Source organism: Prenolepis imparis, unplaced genomic scaffold (assembly GCF_030444845.1).
Source record: "Prenolepis imparis isolate NDT839.2.m4 unplaced genomic scaffold, iyPreImpa1.0 SCAF_12, whole genome shotgun sequence".
Taxonomy (NCBI): Eukaryota; Metazoa; Arthropoda; class Insecta; order Hymenoptera; family Formicidae; genus Prenolepis; species Prenolepis imparis.
This window is the reverse complement of record NW_028141170.1, coordinates 1,647,449-1,666,415: the sequence shown is the minus strand read 5'-3', so window position 1 is coordinate 1,666,415 and position 18,967 is coordinate 1,647,449. Positions and strand designations below refer to the sequence as shown.

Genomic DNA, 18,967 nt, shown 5'->3' with positions numbered 1-18,967 from the left:
CAATGATTCAGTGATTTAAACACAAGTCTGTATGCTACGTCCATCTAGCGGAAAGAATGCAGATTTTTCCAATGATTTCTCGTGTGTCGTGTGAATAGCGTGCATAAAATTTTCTAAAAAAAAATTAAAATATCCTTTTACAATCTTTCTTTATGTGATAAAAAGTTTAAAGCAAAGTTTATTTTTGCGAGTGGCCAAAATTTGCTCGTGGATTTTTTATAATAGGTTTAAATAGAATTATTCTTCTCTCTTCGCCACGCACAAATCTTAAGGTAAAAAATTGTTTTATTATGAAATTATGAAATGTTTATTTAATTTTATAAATTAAACGAGATTTAGCAATGAAAAATTATTTTCGTTTTTATAATAATTTTAAATTATTAATATTATTTTGATATAGAAAGACGGGATATTGGTTTAATTGTAAGTGAAAAGTCATTCGTGCGAAATATTTTAATATATTATTTTATTTGGTTTTTTTTCCTTAAAAAAAGAATGAACTTGAAATTGGTTGTCGGGTTTCTTATCTCGGATTCTCTGGCGAGTAATGACTGGGTATTTTCGAAGCGATACGGTACACACTAAGTTTGCAAATTGAACTAGCTATGTATATATATATATATATATATATATATATATATATATATAATATTTATATATATAAGATAGGTTTGTGTCACCTCTCGTTTACAGCATAGTACATCAGTATATATAATGCATATTTACGTCTTCGTATTCTCCCTGTAACTCCCTTTTTTTCTTTCTCTTATTCTCTTATTCTTGCACATATACATACACACATATATATCACATGCATACATATATTCAGATTTTTTCTCTTTTCTTTGGATACTCATTTCTTTAAATATGTATATGTCGGTATTTTCGAGGGTTAAAGAATTACGATATATTCTGTCACACCATACATTAACATCTCTCGCGCTCTATCTTTCTCTCTTTTTTTATTCAGTATACCACGTGAATCACTGGCAGATATTCAAAGTGTACTTATTTTTTTTAAAGAAGAGAAATGACACACAGACATACACATACATAATCGTGGTGTACGCGCGTCGTCACATGGGCAATTTTGTATTTATTTTTATTTTTATCGCGAATTAGAATCGTAAATATTGTAATATTTGCATATATTTTAAGATTTGAAATTATTTTATTACATATTACACGGACAAATAAATTTGCGATAACTTAAAAAAATTTTTATGGCGATCTTTCAGTATTCACGATATTAAATATGTATCTTATATTAATTTAGTCTGAAACAAAAATTTAAAGCAAGATCTATTTAAAACTAACGTTATTTATTTATGCTCTCGCTGTTTGATAATATAGATAAAATTTCGATTTAATATTTTAAATTAATTTTGCAGTTAGGAACATATAAAAATATTTGATAGAAGTTTAGATTAGAAGAATATTAAAATCATTCAAAAATTTTCCTCATATAAAGAAAAATATTTTTGTTTATGTCAGGAATTAATGACATTCAGAAGAAGCACGATTTTTTTTTCCCATTGCGCATTAATTTTAGCGTGACGTACGCGCGAGCGCCCGAAAATTATTAATTATTATATGTATAAAGATACAATCCCTCTTCACTCTCTTGATTTCTTCTTAGAAAAAAAACAAGTATTTTTTTTTAGCATTTTCGCGTATGTATACATCTACATGTATGTATAAGTAATATACAGTAAATTTTTTTTATACAATAACGGGAAGCACGACGGGACACTGGAGGATGCAACACAAAAATCATCATCATAAATGGTTGAAATCTCGGTGATCCAGTTCATGAAATTCATTCAAATAAATTGCCGAGCGTGAATCTCGGCTTCTCACGAGTTCTCGCATCCGAATTTCTCATTCTTGGAATTCTCGAGCGCGAAAAATTCGCTCCTCCTAGAGTCATCGATGCTCGACCGCATCGAAGGAAAGACATATGTAAGTGGAAATGATCGGGTCGCGCCGGAGTCGAGCGTCGGAGTCTCTCTACTTCCGCCGTGCTTCCGCGCACATGCGCCGCGTAAATCCTTCCGCGTACCCATTTTTAAAAAATTAATTTGTTTTTCAAAGTTAAAGCTTTCAATGGATTTTTTTTTCACTTTTTTTCTTTTTACATAATTGTTTATGTAACAACGGTACGCGGCTGTCAAAGTCACGAACGAATGTCCCCGATACGTCATCGCGTTGCGCTTTTAGTCCTAAATGCGGCTCAAAGACACGATTGAACACGATAAAATCGACTCTCGCTTCCTCTTCTGAATAATATGAGCGGCGTAAGAATCGATTTTTCATACGCTACATTTATATTAAGTCAATTAGACTTAAAATTTCGAATCGGTCGCTATTTAACGCTAAATGCGGAACGCGAAGACGAAACACGCAGAGTCACGTTTTCTATCTTTTTTTTTATTTCACTTTCTTTCACGATTTATCGCTCATATATGTTGAAACATTTATACGCGTGACACACATACGCACATATGCATGCATACATAGACACAGGCCAGTCGTAACTCGCTTGTCACTTCGTCAATTTGTTCTGGGTTTTCGTCTCTTTGCTTTCTACATTTTGCTTTTCCTCTTGTTTTTTCTTGTTTTTTAATTTTTTTATTTCGTGTTTTCGATCTCTCCTTTTGATTTCTAACAGCTGTTTATTTAAGACGACGACGAAATCGCAAAAACGCGATGATCTCTTTAAAACACAGCTGGGCTATTAGTGTGTTGAATTGTAACTTAACTTAAACATGTAAAACACAGACATTTCTACGTTTAAAAATAAAAATTTGAATGGCATATACATATATGTATAAAATTCTTTTGTAACAATTTTAGAGGGAGAAAGAAAAGATTGAAATATAATTTACATAGCAAAAAAGTATGACATTATCGATTAGATATTAATTTGAGAGAATTTAGGAATTTATTAATTAATTAAATTAAATTTGTTATATCAGCGATCTTTTCATATTTTTTTTATCGAATTATAATGATTTATATTTTGAATTAGTAACTAGAACAGCTTCATATTCTTTCAGCCTTGATTGTTCTAATATTTTTCCTATTTTCTTCGCGCGTTTCGCGTATCCTAGTTTTGTGAACGTGTAATATTAAGGCAACTCTTGTTACACTAATTAATGATTCACTGTGTTACGACTTTTTCTCCTACTTTTTCTTTGCATTTCCCCGGGATTTTCCGCGACAGAAAAGTGTCAGCTTCAGACTTTCAGACTTGCAAATTCTTCGATTTTTTTGAGAATAATTCTTCCATATCCGGACGACGACGCGTGTATGTAAACACATGTGTCGACAATATGTCAAAATTACAGCTGATTATTATTTAGTTAGAAATTTCAGACTATTACAAAACTATTTAAATTAAAGCTTAAATTTGTAACAATTCTACCTTATCAATAAGTCACAAAATCGCGAACAATTATATTACAGTGATATACAGTGATAATAATTATTATATTTATTCTGATTTAATTTTAAAGCAGATTATTAAAATTTACAAATTTTAGCCATTTGTCACATGTTATCGGTCTCGTCAATACAAAATAACTAAATTAAAGAACTAACTTTATAAACTAACTGACGACTTTTACTTCTGAATTAAAATGAAAATAAATGAAGAGAAATTAATTTTTAGTATCTGCATTATTCATACGATTGCACGTACAGCTTGATTTCGCTAATCAGGTGATAAAGCAAAATTCATCTCATTCCAACTTTTTCTTTTTTCAATTCGCGAAAAATATTATACGGCACGCGTGCATGCGTGCATTGGAAACGATATGCGGAAGAATTTCGACTTGAAGAAATTGACGTTCTGTAACGATTCCATCTTTTGTAATCTCCTAATCTCGTTCGTACCGCGGCTGCATAACTTAATTAGACTCAGACTCGAATTAATGGGTTTAAATTTTTCGGATATATTTATAATGTGTTTTTTTAAGTATATATATATATATATATGTATAGAGAGATCGGTATTATATATATAGTTTGTATCGACGAAAATAATTCGATTACTTGCAAAAGTATGAAACTTTACGGAATCTCGACACCGACACACCGAGAGATCTAGTATATGACGAAATTTCTCTCTTTTATACGCGCTCTTTTCTCTTTTCCCTCCTTCCATTTTTCTTTCTTTCGCTATTACGATTATTTATTATCCACAGAGCGTTCAGTGTCTCACAGTATACGCTTTCAATGAGTTTCGTTTATATTTATATTATGTATATATGTATATTTATATGTATAACGTGTATGCATGTGTGTTTTGTCTCTTTTACGTGTACATATTTATATATGTATATTATACGTATGTATACGTTGTATGTATATATTTCTCCTATTATATGTCATATTTATATATGTATAGATAAGTAGAAAAACTTAACGGTATAATTTCTCCTTTTCTCTTCTTTTTTTTTTTACGTAATTTTAGCCATTGCTCGCCTACGAAACAGCGCGTTTTATTATTCTTTTGCAATTATCTTATAAATAGATACAAGTGAAGTTATATATACATGGGACAAAAAAGTTCATTTTTATGTATATTTCTTTTTTTATAATATACTATATAACGAGCAACGATTCCATAAATCTCTCTTACTATCTAACGAGAGTGTTGTGTTTCGTTTCATTTCGTTTCGTTTCTCACGTAAGTTGAGAGAAATCTTTTGTTTCTCTGTATTTTTTTCGTATCGCATGGATGCACCGGATAGATGCACTGTCTGGATAGAGGCAGATTTCGGATGTTCGCAAATGTTTATTTATTTTCGCGATGAGGTTCCCTTATTATCTGTGTGTATGTGTATCTGTGTTTGTGTGTGTGATTGGTATATATTTCTAATTTAAGTATATGTATTAATAGAGTTCACGTGTCGATGACAAACAACAGAATATTCGGAAAATATTCGCGTTCAACTTTCGTTCGCATATATATCTCTTTTCATCATCGATTTTCCTGTAGAATCTGCTCGAATTTGAGGAATTTCGTAAAACTTATCGCGATGTTACAATGCGTATCTATCTATTTTCGTTAGCGTTAGTTCGTTTTAATATCACTGAAAGTCCGACGATGCGTCGAAGGCTCGCTTGATCGTGATTTGACTACTGAATAATGACGTATCGCAAAGTCGCATTCGAGCGCAATAATCTAATTTTATAGGACATATGTGATGATCCTAAAAAATTGTGACTTAGAATTAAAAACAGATAATAGAAAATATTTTATTATTAAAATTATTATTAATATTAACAATCATTATTTTAATTCTTATTTATTTTAATTCTCATTAATTTGAAAAAAATATTTGAAAGATGTGATTTGTTTGACATTCTATATATGTTTACCTTCTTAATTATTTTTAATGCTACCAATTAGGTTTTTGATTAATTTATTCATCCTGCATTTCTTACGTTTAAATTAATTATTTATGATTCTTGCTTTGAAGTTAAATTAATTATTCACTGTAGTTAAATTAATCACTGTATTAATGCTTATTTTATTAATTAAGCCAGAGAGAGAGTTTTAATTTTTTATATAAAAATAATTAAATCTTTTAAGTTACAATTTGTAAAAATAGACAAAAGTTAATATTAAACAAAAATTATTTAGAGTGTGTGTGTGTATGTGTCATCATACACATATTAATCATTTCATTATTTATATATATAAACGTGAATGCTCTATAAATAAATATTTGTTCTTTATAATTAAATAATGGAAATAAATCTTTGCTTCGTCGATATAATTATATCATTAAAGTGATATCGCGATACCTTCGAAGATTGCTGAGTCGCGTCGAGATGAATTTGGACATTGTATTAATAACACTAATCTTATTGTTAGTATTTTTTATAGTTCCTGCCTAACACTTTTTCTCTCATAACAGACGACAATTAAATATATATCTTGTCACGTTTTTAAGAAGAATCTTTCGTTATCAGCCATTATATTTTAGGTACCGTCAGACGAATCGCAACAGTCATTATTGTTATACTTATTGTTATCGCAATATATTATTACTATCATTATCATTATTATTAATAGTTAGTTTTATGGATATAATCGTTAATTAAATGTATTAACAGTATTATTGTTATTTAATCATAATTTAACAACGATTTCGTTAACGTTCTCACGTTTATCTTTAAATTAGCTCATTTAAACTGTAATTATGTAATTAATATTTGTTTCGAATTACGTTTGCGTTATTTCATCGCTTGCGAGCTTGGTCATCTGCTTGTTCCTTCGCGATATTAGAAAGTTTGCAAGGTTGAAAGTTTCTCGATTATCTTTTCACGCATGTATGACACTCTATCAACGTGTACATTAAATGGCATGTGTATCTTTTTTTCGTCTATCTGCTTTACTGCGCTCTCTTTCTTTTTTTTATATACCACATATTTATATTGATTTTCTCATGTATTTTCTTTATAAGTCGCATTTACACCTTATACAATTTAATTTAATATTTAGTTTACTTATTTATATTAACCCATTTTTTATGTGCAATTCCGTGTTTATTTAAAAATAAATTGGAATCAGATCATTAAATTTGATTATTTAATTTTATACTAACAATATAAGAAAACACTCGTAATTTACAAAAAAAATGGACAACATTTTGCGCGTTATATAATAAGTATAGCACTGAATAAGATTGTAAATGCGACTCTTTCTCTTTCTCCAGTCCAATTGTATAAACGTATATTTTAAAAATCGCCTATCGACGCGACTATATCGTCGGACCGGCTAAAATTTCTCGGATTTATCACAGAAAAACATTTTTTATGAATATTTAATCTTATTCCCGCGTACACACGCACACACACGCGCGCGCATCGTAATCGTTTAATCTTCCACGATTTTATGAATCGCAATGAATGAATCATTATTAATTTCTGTTTATTTTGAGACATTCGCCAATACCGGTTAGAAATATTTGCTTTCTTTAAACAGATTGTATTTTTTTTTAAGCTTGGCTATTACAACTTTTTCAGACATATAAAAAAATCTAGTTACGTTTCATAATTACTTTATTTGTGTAAAAAAGAAATGTGAAAAGAATTTTTTTTAATGAAGACAATCCTGTGGACCAATATTAGCGAATCGATTGATAATGTTTCTTTTTCCCGTATATCGCACTCATTCTTACTAATTATGATTGTATAAATTTCGTGTATATTGCAATTTTTTTCACACATATACGCAATTAAATTTTCAAAGCATTTAAAAGGAAGAAATCATGCGACTCTGATTATATGAATTTCTATAGAGATGCGTTCACGAGATCCTCGGTGATCCTCTCTCTTTCTCCTGTCCTTTCAAAAAATAAAATTTTTCATATAATTTCAGCATTCTGATTCTGATTTAAATTTAATTTTCTCTTGGACCTGTAAATATAATTATGTCATTGAAGATATCAATTACTAATTATCCCAACTTCTTTTGAATGATCTTTTTATTATTAATTTTTATTATTTTACATTACTATTAGATAATATTAAAGCGATTGGGTAAGTCTGTAGTCTTCTCTTTGGAAAAATTGATCTTATTATATATTTTGTAGAATTCTTAATCGTTGGATGATATACAAACAAGTTCGATGATTAAACGCCCGTCCATTCACCAAGGATCTTTGTATGCCGATATTACGCTGGAAAATCGATCACTCTTTCTTTCTTTTTTTTTCATTCCGCTTTTTTTTTCTGCGGTTTCCCCGTCGCACGCACACATTCTTTCGAATTGGCTACTTACATTAATTAATGTCGTTACGTAATGGCAATATTCTCGTTTATTTTGACTTAATCAATACACGATAATTACGCAAACAAGCACAGAACAGCGTTTGGAAATCAATCGAATCGTTGATTTGAGAAACGAAGTAAATCGGCTCACATTTTTTTTTTTTTTCTAAAATATCATCACACAACATTAACATTTAAACGAAAATAAATAAATAGACAGACATAAATGTAGATATTGATAAGAATAAAATATATCTCGCGAAATAAATCGTTGTTCGATGATGATTTAATTATCGCATCGACCGAGTTGTTTCGCTTCTCACATTTATCGATTCAATTACTTGTATCCATTCATTTATTCGTTCGTTCTCTCATTCATTCATTTCTTCGTTCTCTCGCTTTCTCTCTCTCTCTCTCTCTCTCTCTCTTTTGTTCAACGGGTATGTACACTTATCTACCGTACAGATATATCATAATATATATTTATATGTGTCGCAGGAAAAAAAGAACGTACGTTTATGTACACCTATGTATTCTCTCGTATGTGTTTCTCCGCTTAAAACACCCCGTACGATTGGCAGTATGTTAAACGTGTCTTTTTATATATATATATATATATATATATATATATATATATATATGTATAATGTATAGTGGTTTTTTTTCTTCTCTTTATTATGTAATCTCGGTTCGGATACGTGCGCTCGTTTTAACAAACTTTCGTTAAATTCTCTCGATTTCTCTCTATTTTTTTTTGTTTCTTTGTTCTGTCATCCGTCGTTTAAATTGCGCATTTAAATCGACGAAGTTCTCTCTCTCTCTCTTTTTCGAGTTTGAGAATAAATTAATTACGTAAACTGATGTTTCTTCGTCCTTTTACTTACGAGTCGCGCGCGCTTCGTTAATTAGCACACTTAGTATTACAGTAATGATAGTAAACAGCGTTTATTTAGCGACGGTAGTAGAATAGTTTAGTTATGGTAAGTAGTAATAGTTAATAATATAGTTAGTAATGATAGTAGCAGCAGCAATAGTAGTAGTAAGACAGTAGTAGTAGTGGTAGTAGAGAGCGGTAGTAAATGGTAATACAGTAGTAATGGTAATAGCAGTAGAGTTAGTAGTTAGTAGTAATAGTAATAGTGGAGTGGAGCTGTTTCTTTTTTTTTTCCCTTCCCTTTCTCTCTGTAGGTGTTAGCTTAGTAACGGTATTAGCAGTGATAGTAATAAGTATTGTAATTTCAATTTATATATGCAGTAATTTACAAGTGCTTTTGAAAACCATGTGGTAAGAACTGGTTTCTCTCTCTCTTCGATGATTTATTCTCTTTCTCTCTTCATCTCTTACACGCATCTTCCACTCCTCCCCACCGTTGACATTTCGCGACAATCGTTTATTTTTCTTTTTAGCTTCCTGTATTTCCGAGTACGTTCTCGATCGTGGTCGAATTTTTCCCTAATCTCTCTTGATTGGCACGAATCGCGAGGTAACATCCGCACGAATCAACAACGACGTTCGCATTGGCCTTTTTTTTCGCTCTTTTCTCACGATCGTCTCGCGATTTGACAAGAACCGCGACTGCGAAATATCATCGTATCGTGCTCGACATCTCGTAGCTGCGGTTCTTGCTATGTCTCTCGGCGAACCGATGTCTGATTTTTATTAGAACATCGCTCACGCGATTTTGCTAATGGCAGAAATAGAGCCAATGTGAGTATGTACGAATGGAATAATTTGAAATTCTCTCAACTGCGATCTTCGATCTAATTTCTAATCCTCTAATTTCTCTTTTCACTCGATTCGTCTAGAAACATACCCGCTTCGACGATATTTTTTTTTCACAGCGAAAGTACAAGACAGATTCTCAAATTTCGCCGGGATTGTTTTAATTAGATTTAAACCGTCTATCTAATCAGCCTCGAATTTATGTAAAACTGAAAGTGACGATTCTAATGCAAGACCCTATCTGGCCTGCATCGTCGTTCCATTTATTCGCTTCCAAATCATCTCTCTCGATCGGTGTCACTTTAATAATTAACGTCGTCGTTGAAAAATTAACGTCGCTATTATCTCCGTGTTCTCACGGAAATAGAACGACTTGATACATCAGTCGCGATTTTCAACGTCGTGTTGTAGGGGAAGGAGGTTTCATACGCACACACATATACATACAGACACACACGCACGAAATCATACGCGTACACATACATACGTAAACATACACACTCATATAAGAGAACGTTTCACGTGGTGATCACAGCGCATCCGGGCGTTCGATGAGTCCCTCCTTCGGAAAATCGTATAAAAAGTGAGTCTTCCCCGGACGATCTTCGCTCGATCGAGACGAGGGAAGATTGAAATATTAACTCGCGTAGTAATCGGAGGGTTCGATAACTCTCGGAACGTCCGCTCAATTTTTGCTATCACTGTCGCGCACGACGAGTTTTTCACTGCAACCCACCACCGTCTGTCTGCCTCTCGACGTAGCTATCGTCGCTCGAGAGATCGATCTTAGCTTTGCCGATCGTCGTTCGCACCAATGTATAGGAGCGTCCTTGATGTCGAGGCTCAGCCTGAGATTTGATTTCGATTGTTCGTGGGAATCGCACGCATCGCACTCCTCCCCGTCCGCGGACTCGTGCGGCGTGAGATTTCGCTGATTTCGATTTCTCTCTTACATTTTGCGAGAAAAATCGATTATTATTATTCCTTGTGTGTTTGCTGACCCTGTTCGGTCGCCTTCGGAATCGGTCCGAATATCGGTCCGCGCCACGAATCGTCTTTTCTCCGTTCAATTCATCTCTAGACCCCTTTCGGTCGCCAATACGCCGCGATGCTGCGAACCGGAAAATCTCCTTCGTCTTCGGCCGGTCAAGGCTTACAGGATGTGGTCTCGGGCTCGTCGATCGCGGTTCTTCTTCCTTGACTGCTGCTCTTCACACTGAAATTCAACGCGTCCCACGTGGACGACTATCATGCGCAAACCCTAAGACGCCTGGGGGCGTCCACGTCACCGGACCACCGTCCAGGGTCCCACTTTGGCTAGCACCAATCGTCCTCGTCACTGTCCGAGTGCCTCGATCTGCTCAAAGCAATATGTCATCAGTTTAGGATTCGTTATTACAATTTTCGTAGCAATATGAAGACAAGCAGACTGGGACAAGTTATTAAGCACATGGAGAGCTTCAAAAGAAATATAAATAATGGCTAGAATTATATTTAATCGACCAATTTTAATAAAACAGAAAATAAATTTAGAATAAAGGCGATATGAAAGCTACTTACCTAGGCGTTCTTTGTTTGGATTGTGGTTGCGGCTTGTAGCCATTGGGCACCGGGCTGGGCAGTAGACGACCACCTCGGCCCATGGCGACAGCCTGCTCGAAGCTCAACGGGTGCTGACTCGGCTGAATGCTGGCGGGCGGCATGTGCGACGGCGGATGCGGATGCTGCAGCACGTGACCTGGTACGGAGGCCACCGTTACGTGGGCAGGTCCACCCGGCGCCACCGGGCCGTGCAGGGTGTGGGTCGGCGAGGCGTTCAGCTTGGGGAAGTTGATGTTGGCCGGCTTCAGCTGCAGGGTCGACGGCTTGTTCGGCGTCGGCGGCAGCCGGCGACCCTGGCCTCTTCTCGCGACCAGCACCGGGTAGCTGTGTTGATGCGGATGATGGCGATGATGATGGTGATGCGAACGACCCCCGATCGGGCTCGGGCTTCTCGAACGCTGCTCCAGGCTGGTCGTGCCGTAATGACCGCCTCGCTCGATCCGGTGAACCGGGCTCGGCGATCTTGCCGGGCTCGTCGAGGCGCTCCACGGACCTGATGAACACGTCCGTTAAAGACTTCCGGTCTATGCTTTACGCGTACACGGGGGCACGATTATTGCGGAGGGATTTTTATTCGGTGATGATTGCTCGACGAGTAAAATCAAAAGCGTGTGACAAAAGGCCAACAGGGCCGTTAGGGTTCGTGAACAGCTTTCAGTGCTACTGGTTGCTTATTTGATTCATTATTTGATTAATAAAATTATAACAGATTCGATCTCAGTACGATAAAAGTTTGATCATCGGAAAGGATTCAGGACTGGCAGACTCATGATAGTATATGTAATAATGATTCTATTGATATTAATTTTAGAATTGTTTTATATTAAATTGTCAATTATTTTTTTTTTAAAGAATGATCTATATGTATATGAAATCGTGTGATGACGAAAACTGAATTTAATGACTCATGTAATTTTCCCGATTTTTATTTTGAAAAAGTAATTATTGCAACTCGTAATTTAATCTTTTTATAATTTAATTTTAAAAAATACTTCGAATAGAGATGTGAGTTAATTATTTTCGAATTACAAAATCCGTAAGAGAAAAAGAGAGAAAGAGAGGATTAACGGAACATGCTTGTAGTAGTGTTTCGTGTTTGTGAGACAACTCGAATCAATAGTGCATACTATAGTCATGTCGGTGCTCTAATAATTGATGTGTTCAAATTTCAGAAAATGCATCTAACGTAGTAACATGCGTATTCTATGATACTAAATCGCTACGAGTGCATCAATAGAGTGTGTCGCAATAATCTCAATAATTATCATTCGAAAAACTCTCTAACACTTTCTATGATTCTTTTCTAAACACAAATTAAACTATGCTCAAAAATTGCATTCTACGTGGTACAATTGTTTGAAAAACAAGATGTTGAATTAATTGACCGTGCTAAATAAAGTAAAAAATGTACAATCAAAACTAAGTTGCACATGTGCATGTTGCATCCTTCGAACTATTATTGCATAACGTCAATCGTCTATTAAAACAAGAATTGTATCGAAGATTATACTTGAAAACTAAACTCTAAAAAAAATCTTTAAAATATTAACAAAATAACAATAACTATATATTTAATATAATCTGTTACAATCGTTAATTTTTTTTGACAAATGAGAAGCTAATTGATAATCTTGACAACATTTCTATTATAAGAAGCATCGAATGGCAAACAAGAAGAGAAACACTTTCGACGTAAATATGTAAAATATTAATGGTGCTATTAATGTTGTACACATCGGTTGTCTGAAAACGTCTACTGTGTTGATTTGTGTTTTTGGTGATGTTTTGCACGCGTGTGTATATGTGTATGTATGTGTATGTGAATGTGAATGTGTGTATTTGTGTGTATCATCGCAAACAGGAACGAAGAAACGGTAAAAGCCAAACGATCGTATATTGATATTATATATATGTAGTAACATTATAACTGCACCGTGGGCATGGGAATGAAGAAGAGGAGAGTTGCGAAAGAAATTACCATCGTCGTAATATTCGCAGTGGTCGTAATAGTCTGTGTAGGCGCATAACAGAACAAAATGAAGAAAAGTATTACATCGAGTATCACACAGAGCTTTCCTGCCTCTTACGAGTAAAAACCACTTATAGCAACATTCATGTTCTTATAAACCGTGACCACGAACTCTCTTTCGTTGCTTTCATTGATCGCCAGCAATTTTATAGTTTACAAAATTTACAATTTATGTAATATATATATATATACAATTTTCACAGTAAAGCAGTAAAATATTTTGTATATATATACTGCGTTTTCATAGTAAATTCTGAAACGAAAGGCTAAATATCACCAAGCCGGTTGGAGATAATTATATAATTAATAATAATTAATAATGGAGAATTAAAACACCAAGAATGAAGGTATATCGGTGGTATATGGTGATAGAATAGAGGTATAAAGATGCTGTGTTTGTAGAAGAAAATTCCAGGCTGATAAAAGACAACGATAGAGAGAGAGAGAGAGAGAGATAGATAGATAGAGAGAAATAGAGAGAGATAGAGAGAGAGATAGATAGATAGAGAGAGAGAGAGAGAGAAAAATAGAGAGAAACCGGTTGGAGATGATCGACACGAAACAGAGTTCGCGGTCCTGGTTCCGTGAAAAAGACTTATCGTTGCACCGTCGTGGTCTTTCGCTGGTCGGAATTATCGCCGGTACGTCGTACCTCGTATCCTATGCCGATGATTATATTGTGACGAGTGGGGATGATGAGTGTGCCTTTGTATCTCGACGACGTTGCTAACGGTGTCGCTAAACCCTGGTCCTTCGTGGTAATGACCATCATGGTCGTATCGGCTGTGTCGCCTTGGCGATGGCGATCTAGGCATTATTGGCGAGTGTCTTCTGCAAATGGTAACATTGAATGAGTCATGAGATCTTGAGGAGATTTGAAGCGCAATAGATTTTCGGATCTTCTCGTTCTTGTCGAAAATTAGAAATTATTATTGATCAAACATGCTACAGTCAAATATTAATCTTTTGCAGCCGCAACGTAATTTTTCGAGACTTTTGTGCTTATATCCTACGTAGATCCAATACCTTATACTTGGCGATCGCGAACGTCTAGGGGGAGGCGCTGAGGGATGATGCGGGCGAAGAATTCTGTCGCCAGGATGCGTGAGACTCTCGAGGCTACCGGCACGTGAGTCGGACGGTACGACGTCCTGCAGCTCCTAAACGAGAACAGACTTGCGACTTAGTAGGCTGCTCGTACAGTTCAGAGCCGGATCGGGAATCGAAGGGGTAGTCGGGGTGTTGCCGGTTCTTTGTCTTTATTAGCAATATCGCTGTCGATTCGCGCGCGCTCCGAACAAGAAGCTATCGTAACTCGAGACGCCTTTCGTCTCCGGAATTTGAAAACAGATGCACGTTCGAATCCAGCTCTCTCTTTCAGACTTATTGTTAATTTCAGAATCATAATCATAATATATGAACAATTGAGTTTGATCAGAGTAACAGTTAATTTTATGCTAGCTATTAATTTTATTCGCGCAAAATATCTTGCTCTATCGTAATTACATCGATTAATTTTATATGAGAAGAATGAGTGAGAAGAAAAAACAGTCTTGATTTGACGTGCGATCTGCTTCAGTTTTCAGCGTACGTTTTAGTCACTAACAAAGATAGACTTAGCTTTGCAGAAAATAGGAGAAATTGATAAGGCGGAAGAAAGAGTTTACACACACAGATACATATACAAGTATACGTGTGTGTTAAACGGCATGCAGTTAGAAAAGTTTTGTTCATGCACATGCTTGTCGTGATAAAAAATTCCGATTGCTCGATTGAAGAGAGGAAGATATCCACTACCTTCGAGACAGGAGAGACTTGCCTCACGGGTTGTGTCTTACTTACCGGGACGTGAATACAAAGAATCAAGAGATAAACGACACATGACAGACGGAGAACGAGACAGTCATGCGAGATTTTTTTTATATCGACTGCTTCGTTGCTCCAACGATAATCCTAATGCCGAAAGCAGCAAGGGACAAGGGGGTGGAAACTGTTCTATGCATCGACACGAGAAGTCACTAAAAAAGAGCGTTCGGATGGCACGTGACTATTCTTCTATGTGACGTTTGCGCTATAGAGTGTGGGTTTCTAGGTGTCGTCTTATATATATTTACAGGAATTTACACTAACACACTCAACGGGATCAAGATTGATTCGACCATTTTTTTTCTCGGCTGAAAAAGCATAGAAAAGCTCTTAAGACAATTAGCACACAATAAGAGTACGCGATCGAGCTGACGTTGACGGTCTTATTTCACTGCGAATCGATCTTGAATGCCAAGGATCACGACATCACGCGCAATACTTTTCGATATTCCGCGATTATCTTTCAAATAATTATTTTTTCTTTTAGGATCGGAAAAATTACAAATTGGGTCAGTGGAGAACGTCGATCGACTCATCTAAGACGATTCATTCTAATCTAATTTGAATATAAATATTTTGCAGTTTATCTAGCGGAAATTAAAAAATTTCTCTGAAATCTAATTTTGTTCTAATATAATTTTATCTAAAAGCTTCACTCATCTAGGCCTTATTAAGAATTTGTTCTGGGAGGAAGTCACATCCTCTAAAAAATACTTTAGGTAACACAATTAATACTAATAGAATCCTAATTTGGATCAATCTAATAGAATAAATTCGCGATAAGAGAATAATATCCTAATCTAGAATTGTCTTTAGGATAGAACGATCTATGTAATCTATTTGCAGGATGTTTCTATAAATTTCGATAAATTTTTATCGATAATTTTTTTGAAATTTCTTTGCAATATTAAAAAAATTAAAACTCTCCTTTTATATTGGTTTTTATTAACAATGAATGCATCGACAAAAATATTTAAAAAATTTTTAAGAATAAAAATGTATTTATAATTATGTTATATAAACTTATAGTTTTTTTATCAAGTACAGGTAATTTTAAATTTTTTAATTGAATAAAACCCGGCATTATTACATTTACCAATTTCCTAATTAAAAAGTAAGATTACATGTAAAGTCTTGAAATAAATGTTTCAAGACTTTACACGAGAAGAGTAATAAAATAACTTTTTAAATTCAGAAACATCTTGCAATTGCTACGAAACACAGCTTAAACAATTATCTTAGACACGATTAACGATTATCAATTAGATCGCGATTCGGATTTTTTTTTTCCGGCTCTCTATCGCGATCTATTTCCGGTGGGGTCAAAGGGTGGAAAGGACACTTTAAAAAAATCGAGGGAAATCAAGTTTTTCTTTTTTTGAGTTTAGATCGAGCCGACACCTTGTGGTAACGGATCGAGGAACGAGGTACGTAGGTGTTCTGGTGTTGGTAGTACGAGGGTGGTCGGTGGTCGTGATGATCATGATGGTGATGGTGGTGGTGGTAGTATTGGTGGTGGTCATAGTATTGATCATTGTCGGTATCGTAGTAGTATTGGTCGTGATGGTGATGGTAGTAGTTGTTTTGATCATCCCGCTGGGAGGACCCCTCGGCCAGCAATGGCTCTAGCTCGGGGGCGCGATCCTCGCCATTAACTACGAGTACAACCCCAGACCCACCCCCTCCCTGGCTACTCTCTCCGCTGCTGCCTAGTATATCGTATTGGCGAGACATCTTCCAGTTCACCTTTTTATTTCTGAAATCAGAACAACCGCCATTATCCTAACAATTAAACATATATCGAGCACATATACATACATAATAGTCACATATGTATTATATTATGTGCAATATATAAAATCAGATTTACGTCTATTGATCAAATTTGCAAATACAATAATATATCTAAATTGGATATAATAAATCGCTCCTTCAATAATTCTGCCTAGATCTTAGAAAGATATATGAAAGCCTAGAGATATCTAAATTATTTCTTCTCTCTACGGTTATGTAAAAATAATTATTTTAAATATATAAAATATTAAGAGTCTTTATCTTTTTTTGTGAGAAGTAATTTTTAGTAAATAAAAAATTTAAATACCTGATGCTACGCTGACGTCTGTGCACGGCGGCTGCGAGGACGCCAAGACCCCCTTCCTCCTCGTCTCTGTGATCTTTGTGTCGGTCGTGCTTCACATCCGTGGCCGGTCGCACCACCGGTTCGAGGCTGTTCGCCCTACTTCCGGCTCCGTGATTATTTCCGATGTGATTTGCCGCCGAAATGCCCAGCAGGCAGTTGAAGAAGGCCGATTGCTAAATTGCGAAACGTGCGAAAGCACACCAGCTATCAGAGCTGATCGATAGGGAGCTCGATTTTTCGATCATCGACAATTTCTTTTTTTTTTTTTTTTTTTTTTTTGCGCTTTTATCCTCTCATTTTTTTGTATCCTCCGCATATAAGTAAAATATATATATGTACAGGCACATACAGGCTTTTTCTTTAGTGTTACCTCTCGTTGATGGTCTCTCGAAAAATTGTGGTAGAATGCGAAACGCTTATAAAGATCGAATGCATTCAAAGTCGAGAATTAATAGTGTAAAAAACGGTGAGAAAGAATTTTTAGAATAAAGAGGCCATGCTAGAAAAAAGGCATGTCGTGATGGTGCGTTTACTTGTGTCGGTTTTACGGCGGACTTTTTTTTTTCATCTCAGATTATATCGAGTTGACGCTCGAGAGAACGTATGTGTGATATAAAAAATGGCAAAAATAGTAGCGTTAAAACGGTATTGCATCACAAAGCCTGTATATGTTGATCGAAATTACATATTATTATATACAAAAAAAAAAAAGAAAATGTTATTCCCCTCAAGTACGAAAATGTTACAAGTGAACACAAATGCGTTAAGTAAGTAGACGCGATTAATCGTTTGAGAAATTGTAACAGTACTGCAAAAATGCAATTATCATTAAGCATGCAAAACGGGTGAAGTCTCGATGTTCTACCAGAGCTGTGAATTATTTTTCTCTCTGTTAATTAGAAATAATTAGAGATATAACAATTTTCGTATGTATCATCGGTCCCGTAAACTATCGCAAACAATTTATATATGCAAGGTAGAACACGAACAGTTCACTCCACAAAGACCATACAAATATGCCAAATAATCGTGGGCAAAATCGAAATTCTGCTGCTTGGTATGCAAGAAATGGGCTTGAGTAAAAGGTATATTCCAGGGTTAAGGAATCTGGAACATGCCGTTCTGTGAGATATCCCAAAATTACTAATATATAATATTCTAAAATATTAAATTTATGTCTTTTTTCATATAGCTCTCCAGATATTTTATAAAAATTTAAAAAATCGACAAAAAATATCATTATTAAAAAAAACTATCATTTTTGGGACATCCTTTATACGCCGGTGAATTATTAAGTGCTTACTAAATCTGTAAAACGGGAGCTGCATCTATATCGATGGACACTTAAAATGCAACAAATGTGAATAAATTTTTTTTCAGCTATCGAGATATAAATTGCTTGCCACGGGAGAAAGTGTGATTATCAATATCGTTACTTTTTATCTTCTTCGCAAACATCTTGAAAACGCAATTTACTTAGAGATTGATTCGAGATAGCTTATTTATTGAATTAAAAAAATTATCACACCATAAAAAAAGATATCTAGTTTATTATGTTATTAATTGTCGAGACAAATTTATCTTGTATATATCAAAATGTGTTAATAAGTTAAAGCGTGCATGTACACGTTATAGAGAGTGTCAAACAATGTGACATGTAATTGAGAAAGAACAGAGAATTGTTCTAATAAAAAAGCGGAAAATTGTTTTCTAGTAGAAAAGCGATCGGATAAATTGGGCAAGACTACGAGTCTACTAATCTGCTGGTTAAAAAGTGCCTATAATCTTCTCTACTCTATTGCGAATATAAAACTCGTAA

General features: G+C 34.8%; 1 protein-coding gene across 21 annotated transcripts in view; it reads right to left on the bottom strand.

Moving 5' to 3' along the window:
• Positions 1–3,095: 3,095 nt before the first annotated feature.
• Positions 3,096–18,967, bottom strand: part of Cac (calcium voltage-gated channel subunit cacophony) — a 157,436-nt gene continuing 141,564 nt past the window's right edge. For 15 of the 21 annotated variants that reach the window (XM_083051956.1, XM_083051954.1, XM_083051952.1 and 12 more), the window contains 7 exons: positions 17,110–17,321; positions 16,410–16,764; positions 14,169–14,302; positions 13,795–13,973; positions 13,092–13,124; positions 11,072–11,606; positions 3,096–10,868 (listed from right to left, as the gene is read on the bottom strand). In XM_083051956.1, coding sequence (XP_082908082.1) covers positions 10,829–10,868; positions 11,072–11,606; positions 13,092–13,124; positions 13,795–13,973; positions 14,169–14,302; positions 16,410–16,764; positions 17,110–17,321 — 1,488 coding nt within the window. In that variant the 3' untranslated portion in view covers positions 3,096–10,828. Of the gene's footprint in view, positions 10,869–11,071; positions 11,607–13,091; positions 13,125–13,749; positions 13,974–14,168; positions 14,303–16,409; positions 16,765–17,109; positions 17,322–18,967 lie in introns of those variants that run through there. The other 6 variants (XM_083051958.1, XM_083051972.1, XM_083051973.1 and 3 more) reach the window with 3 other exon arrangements.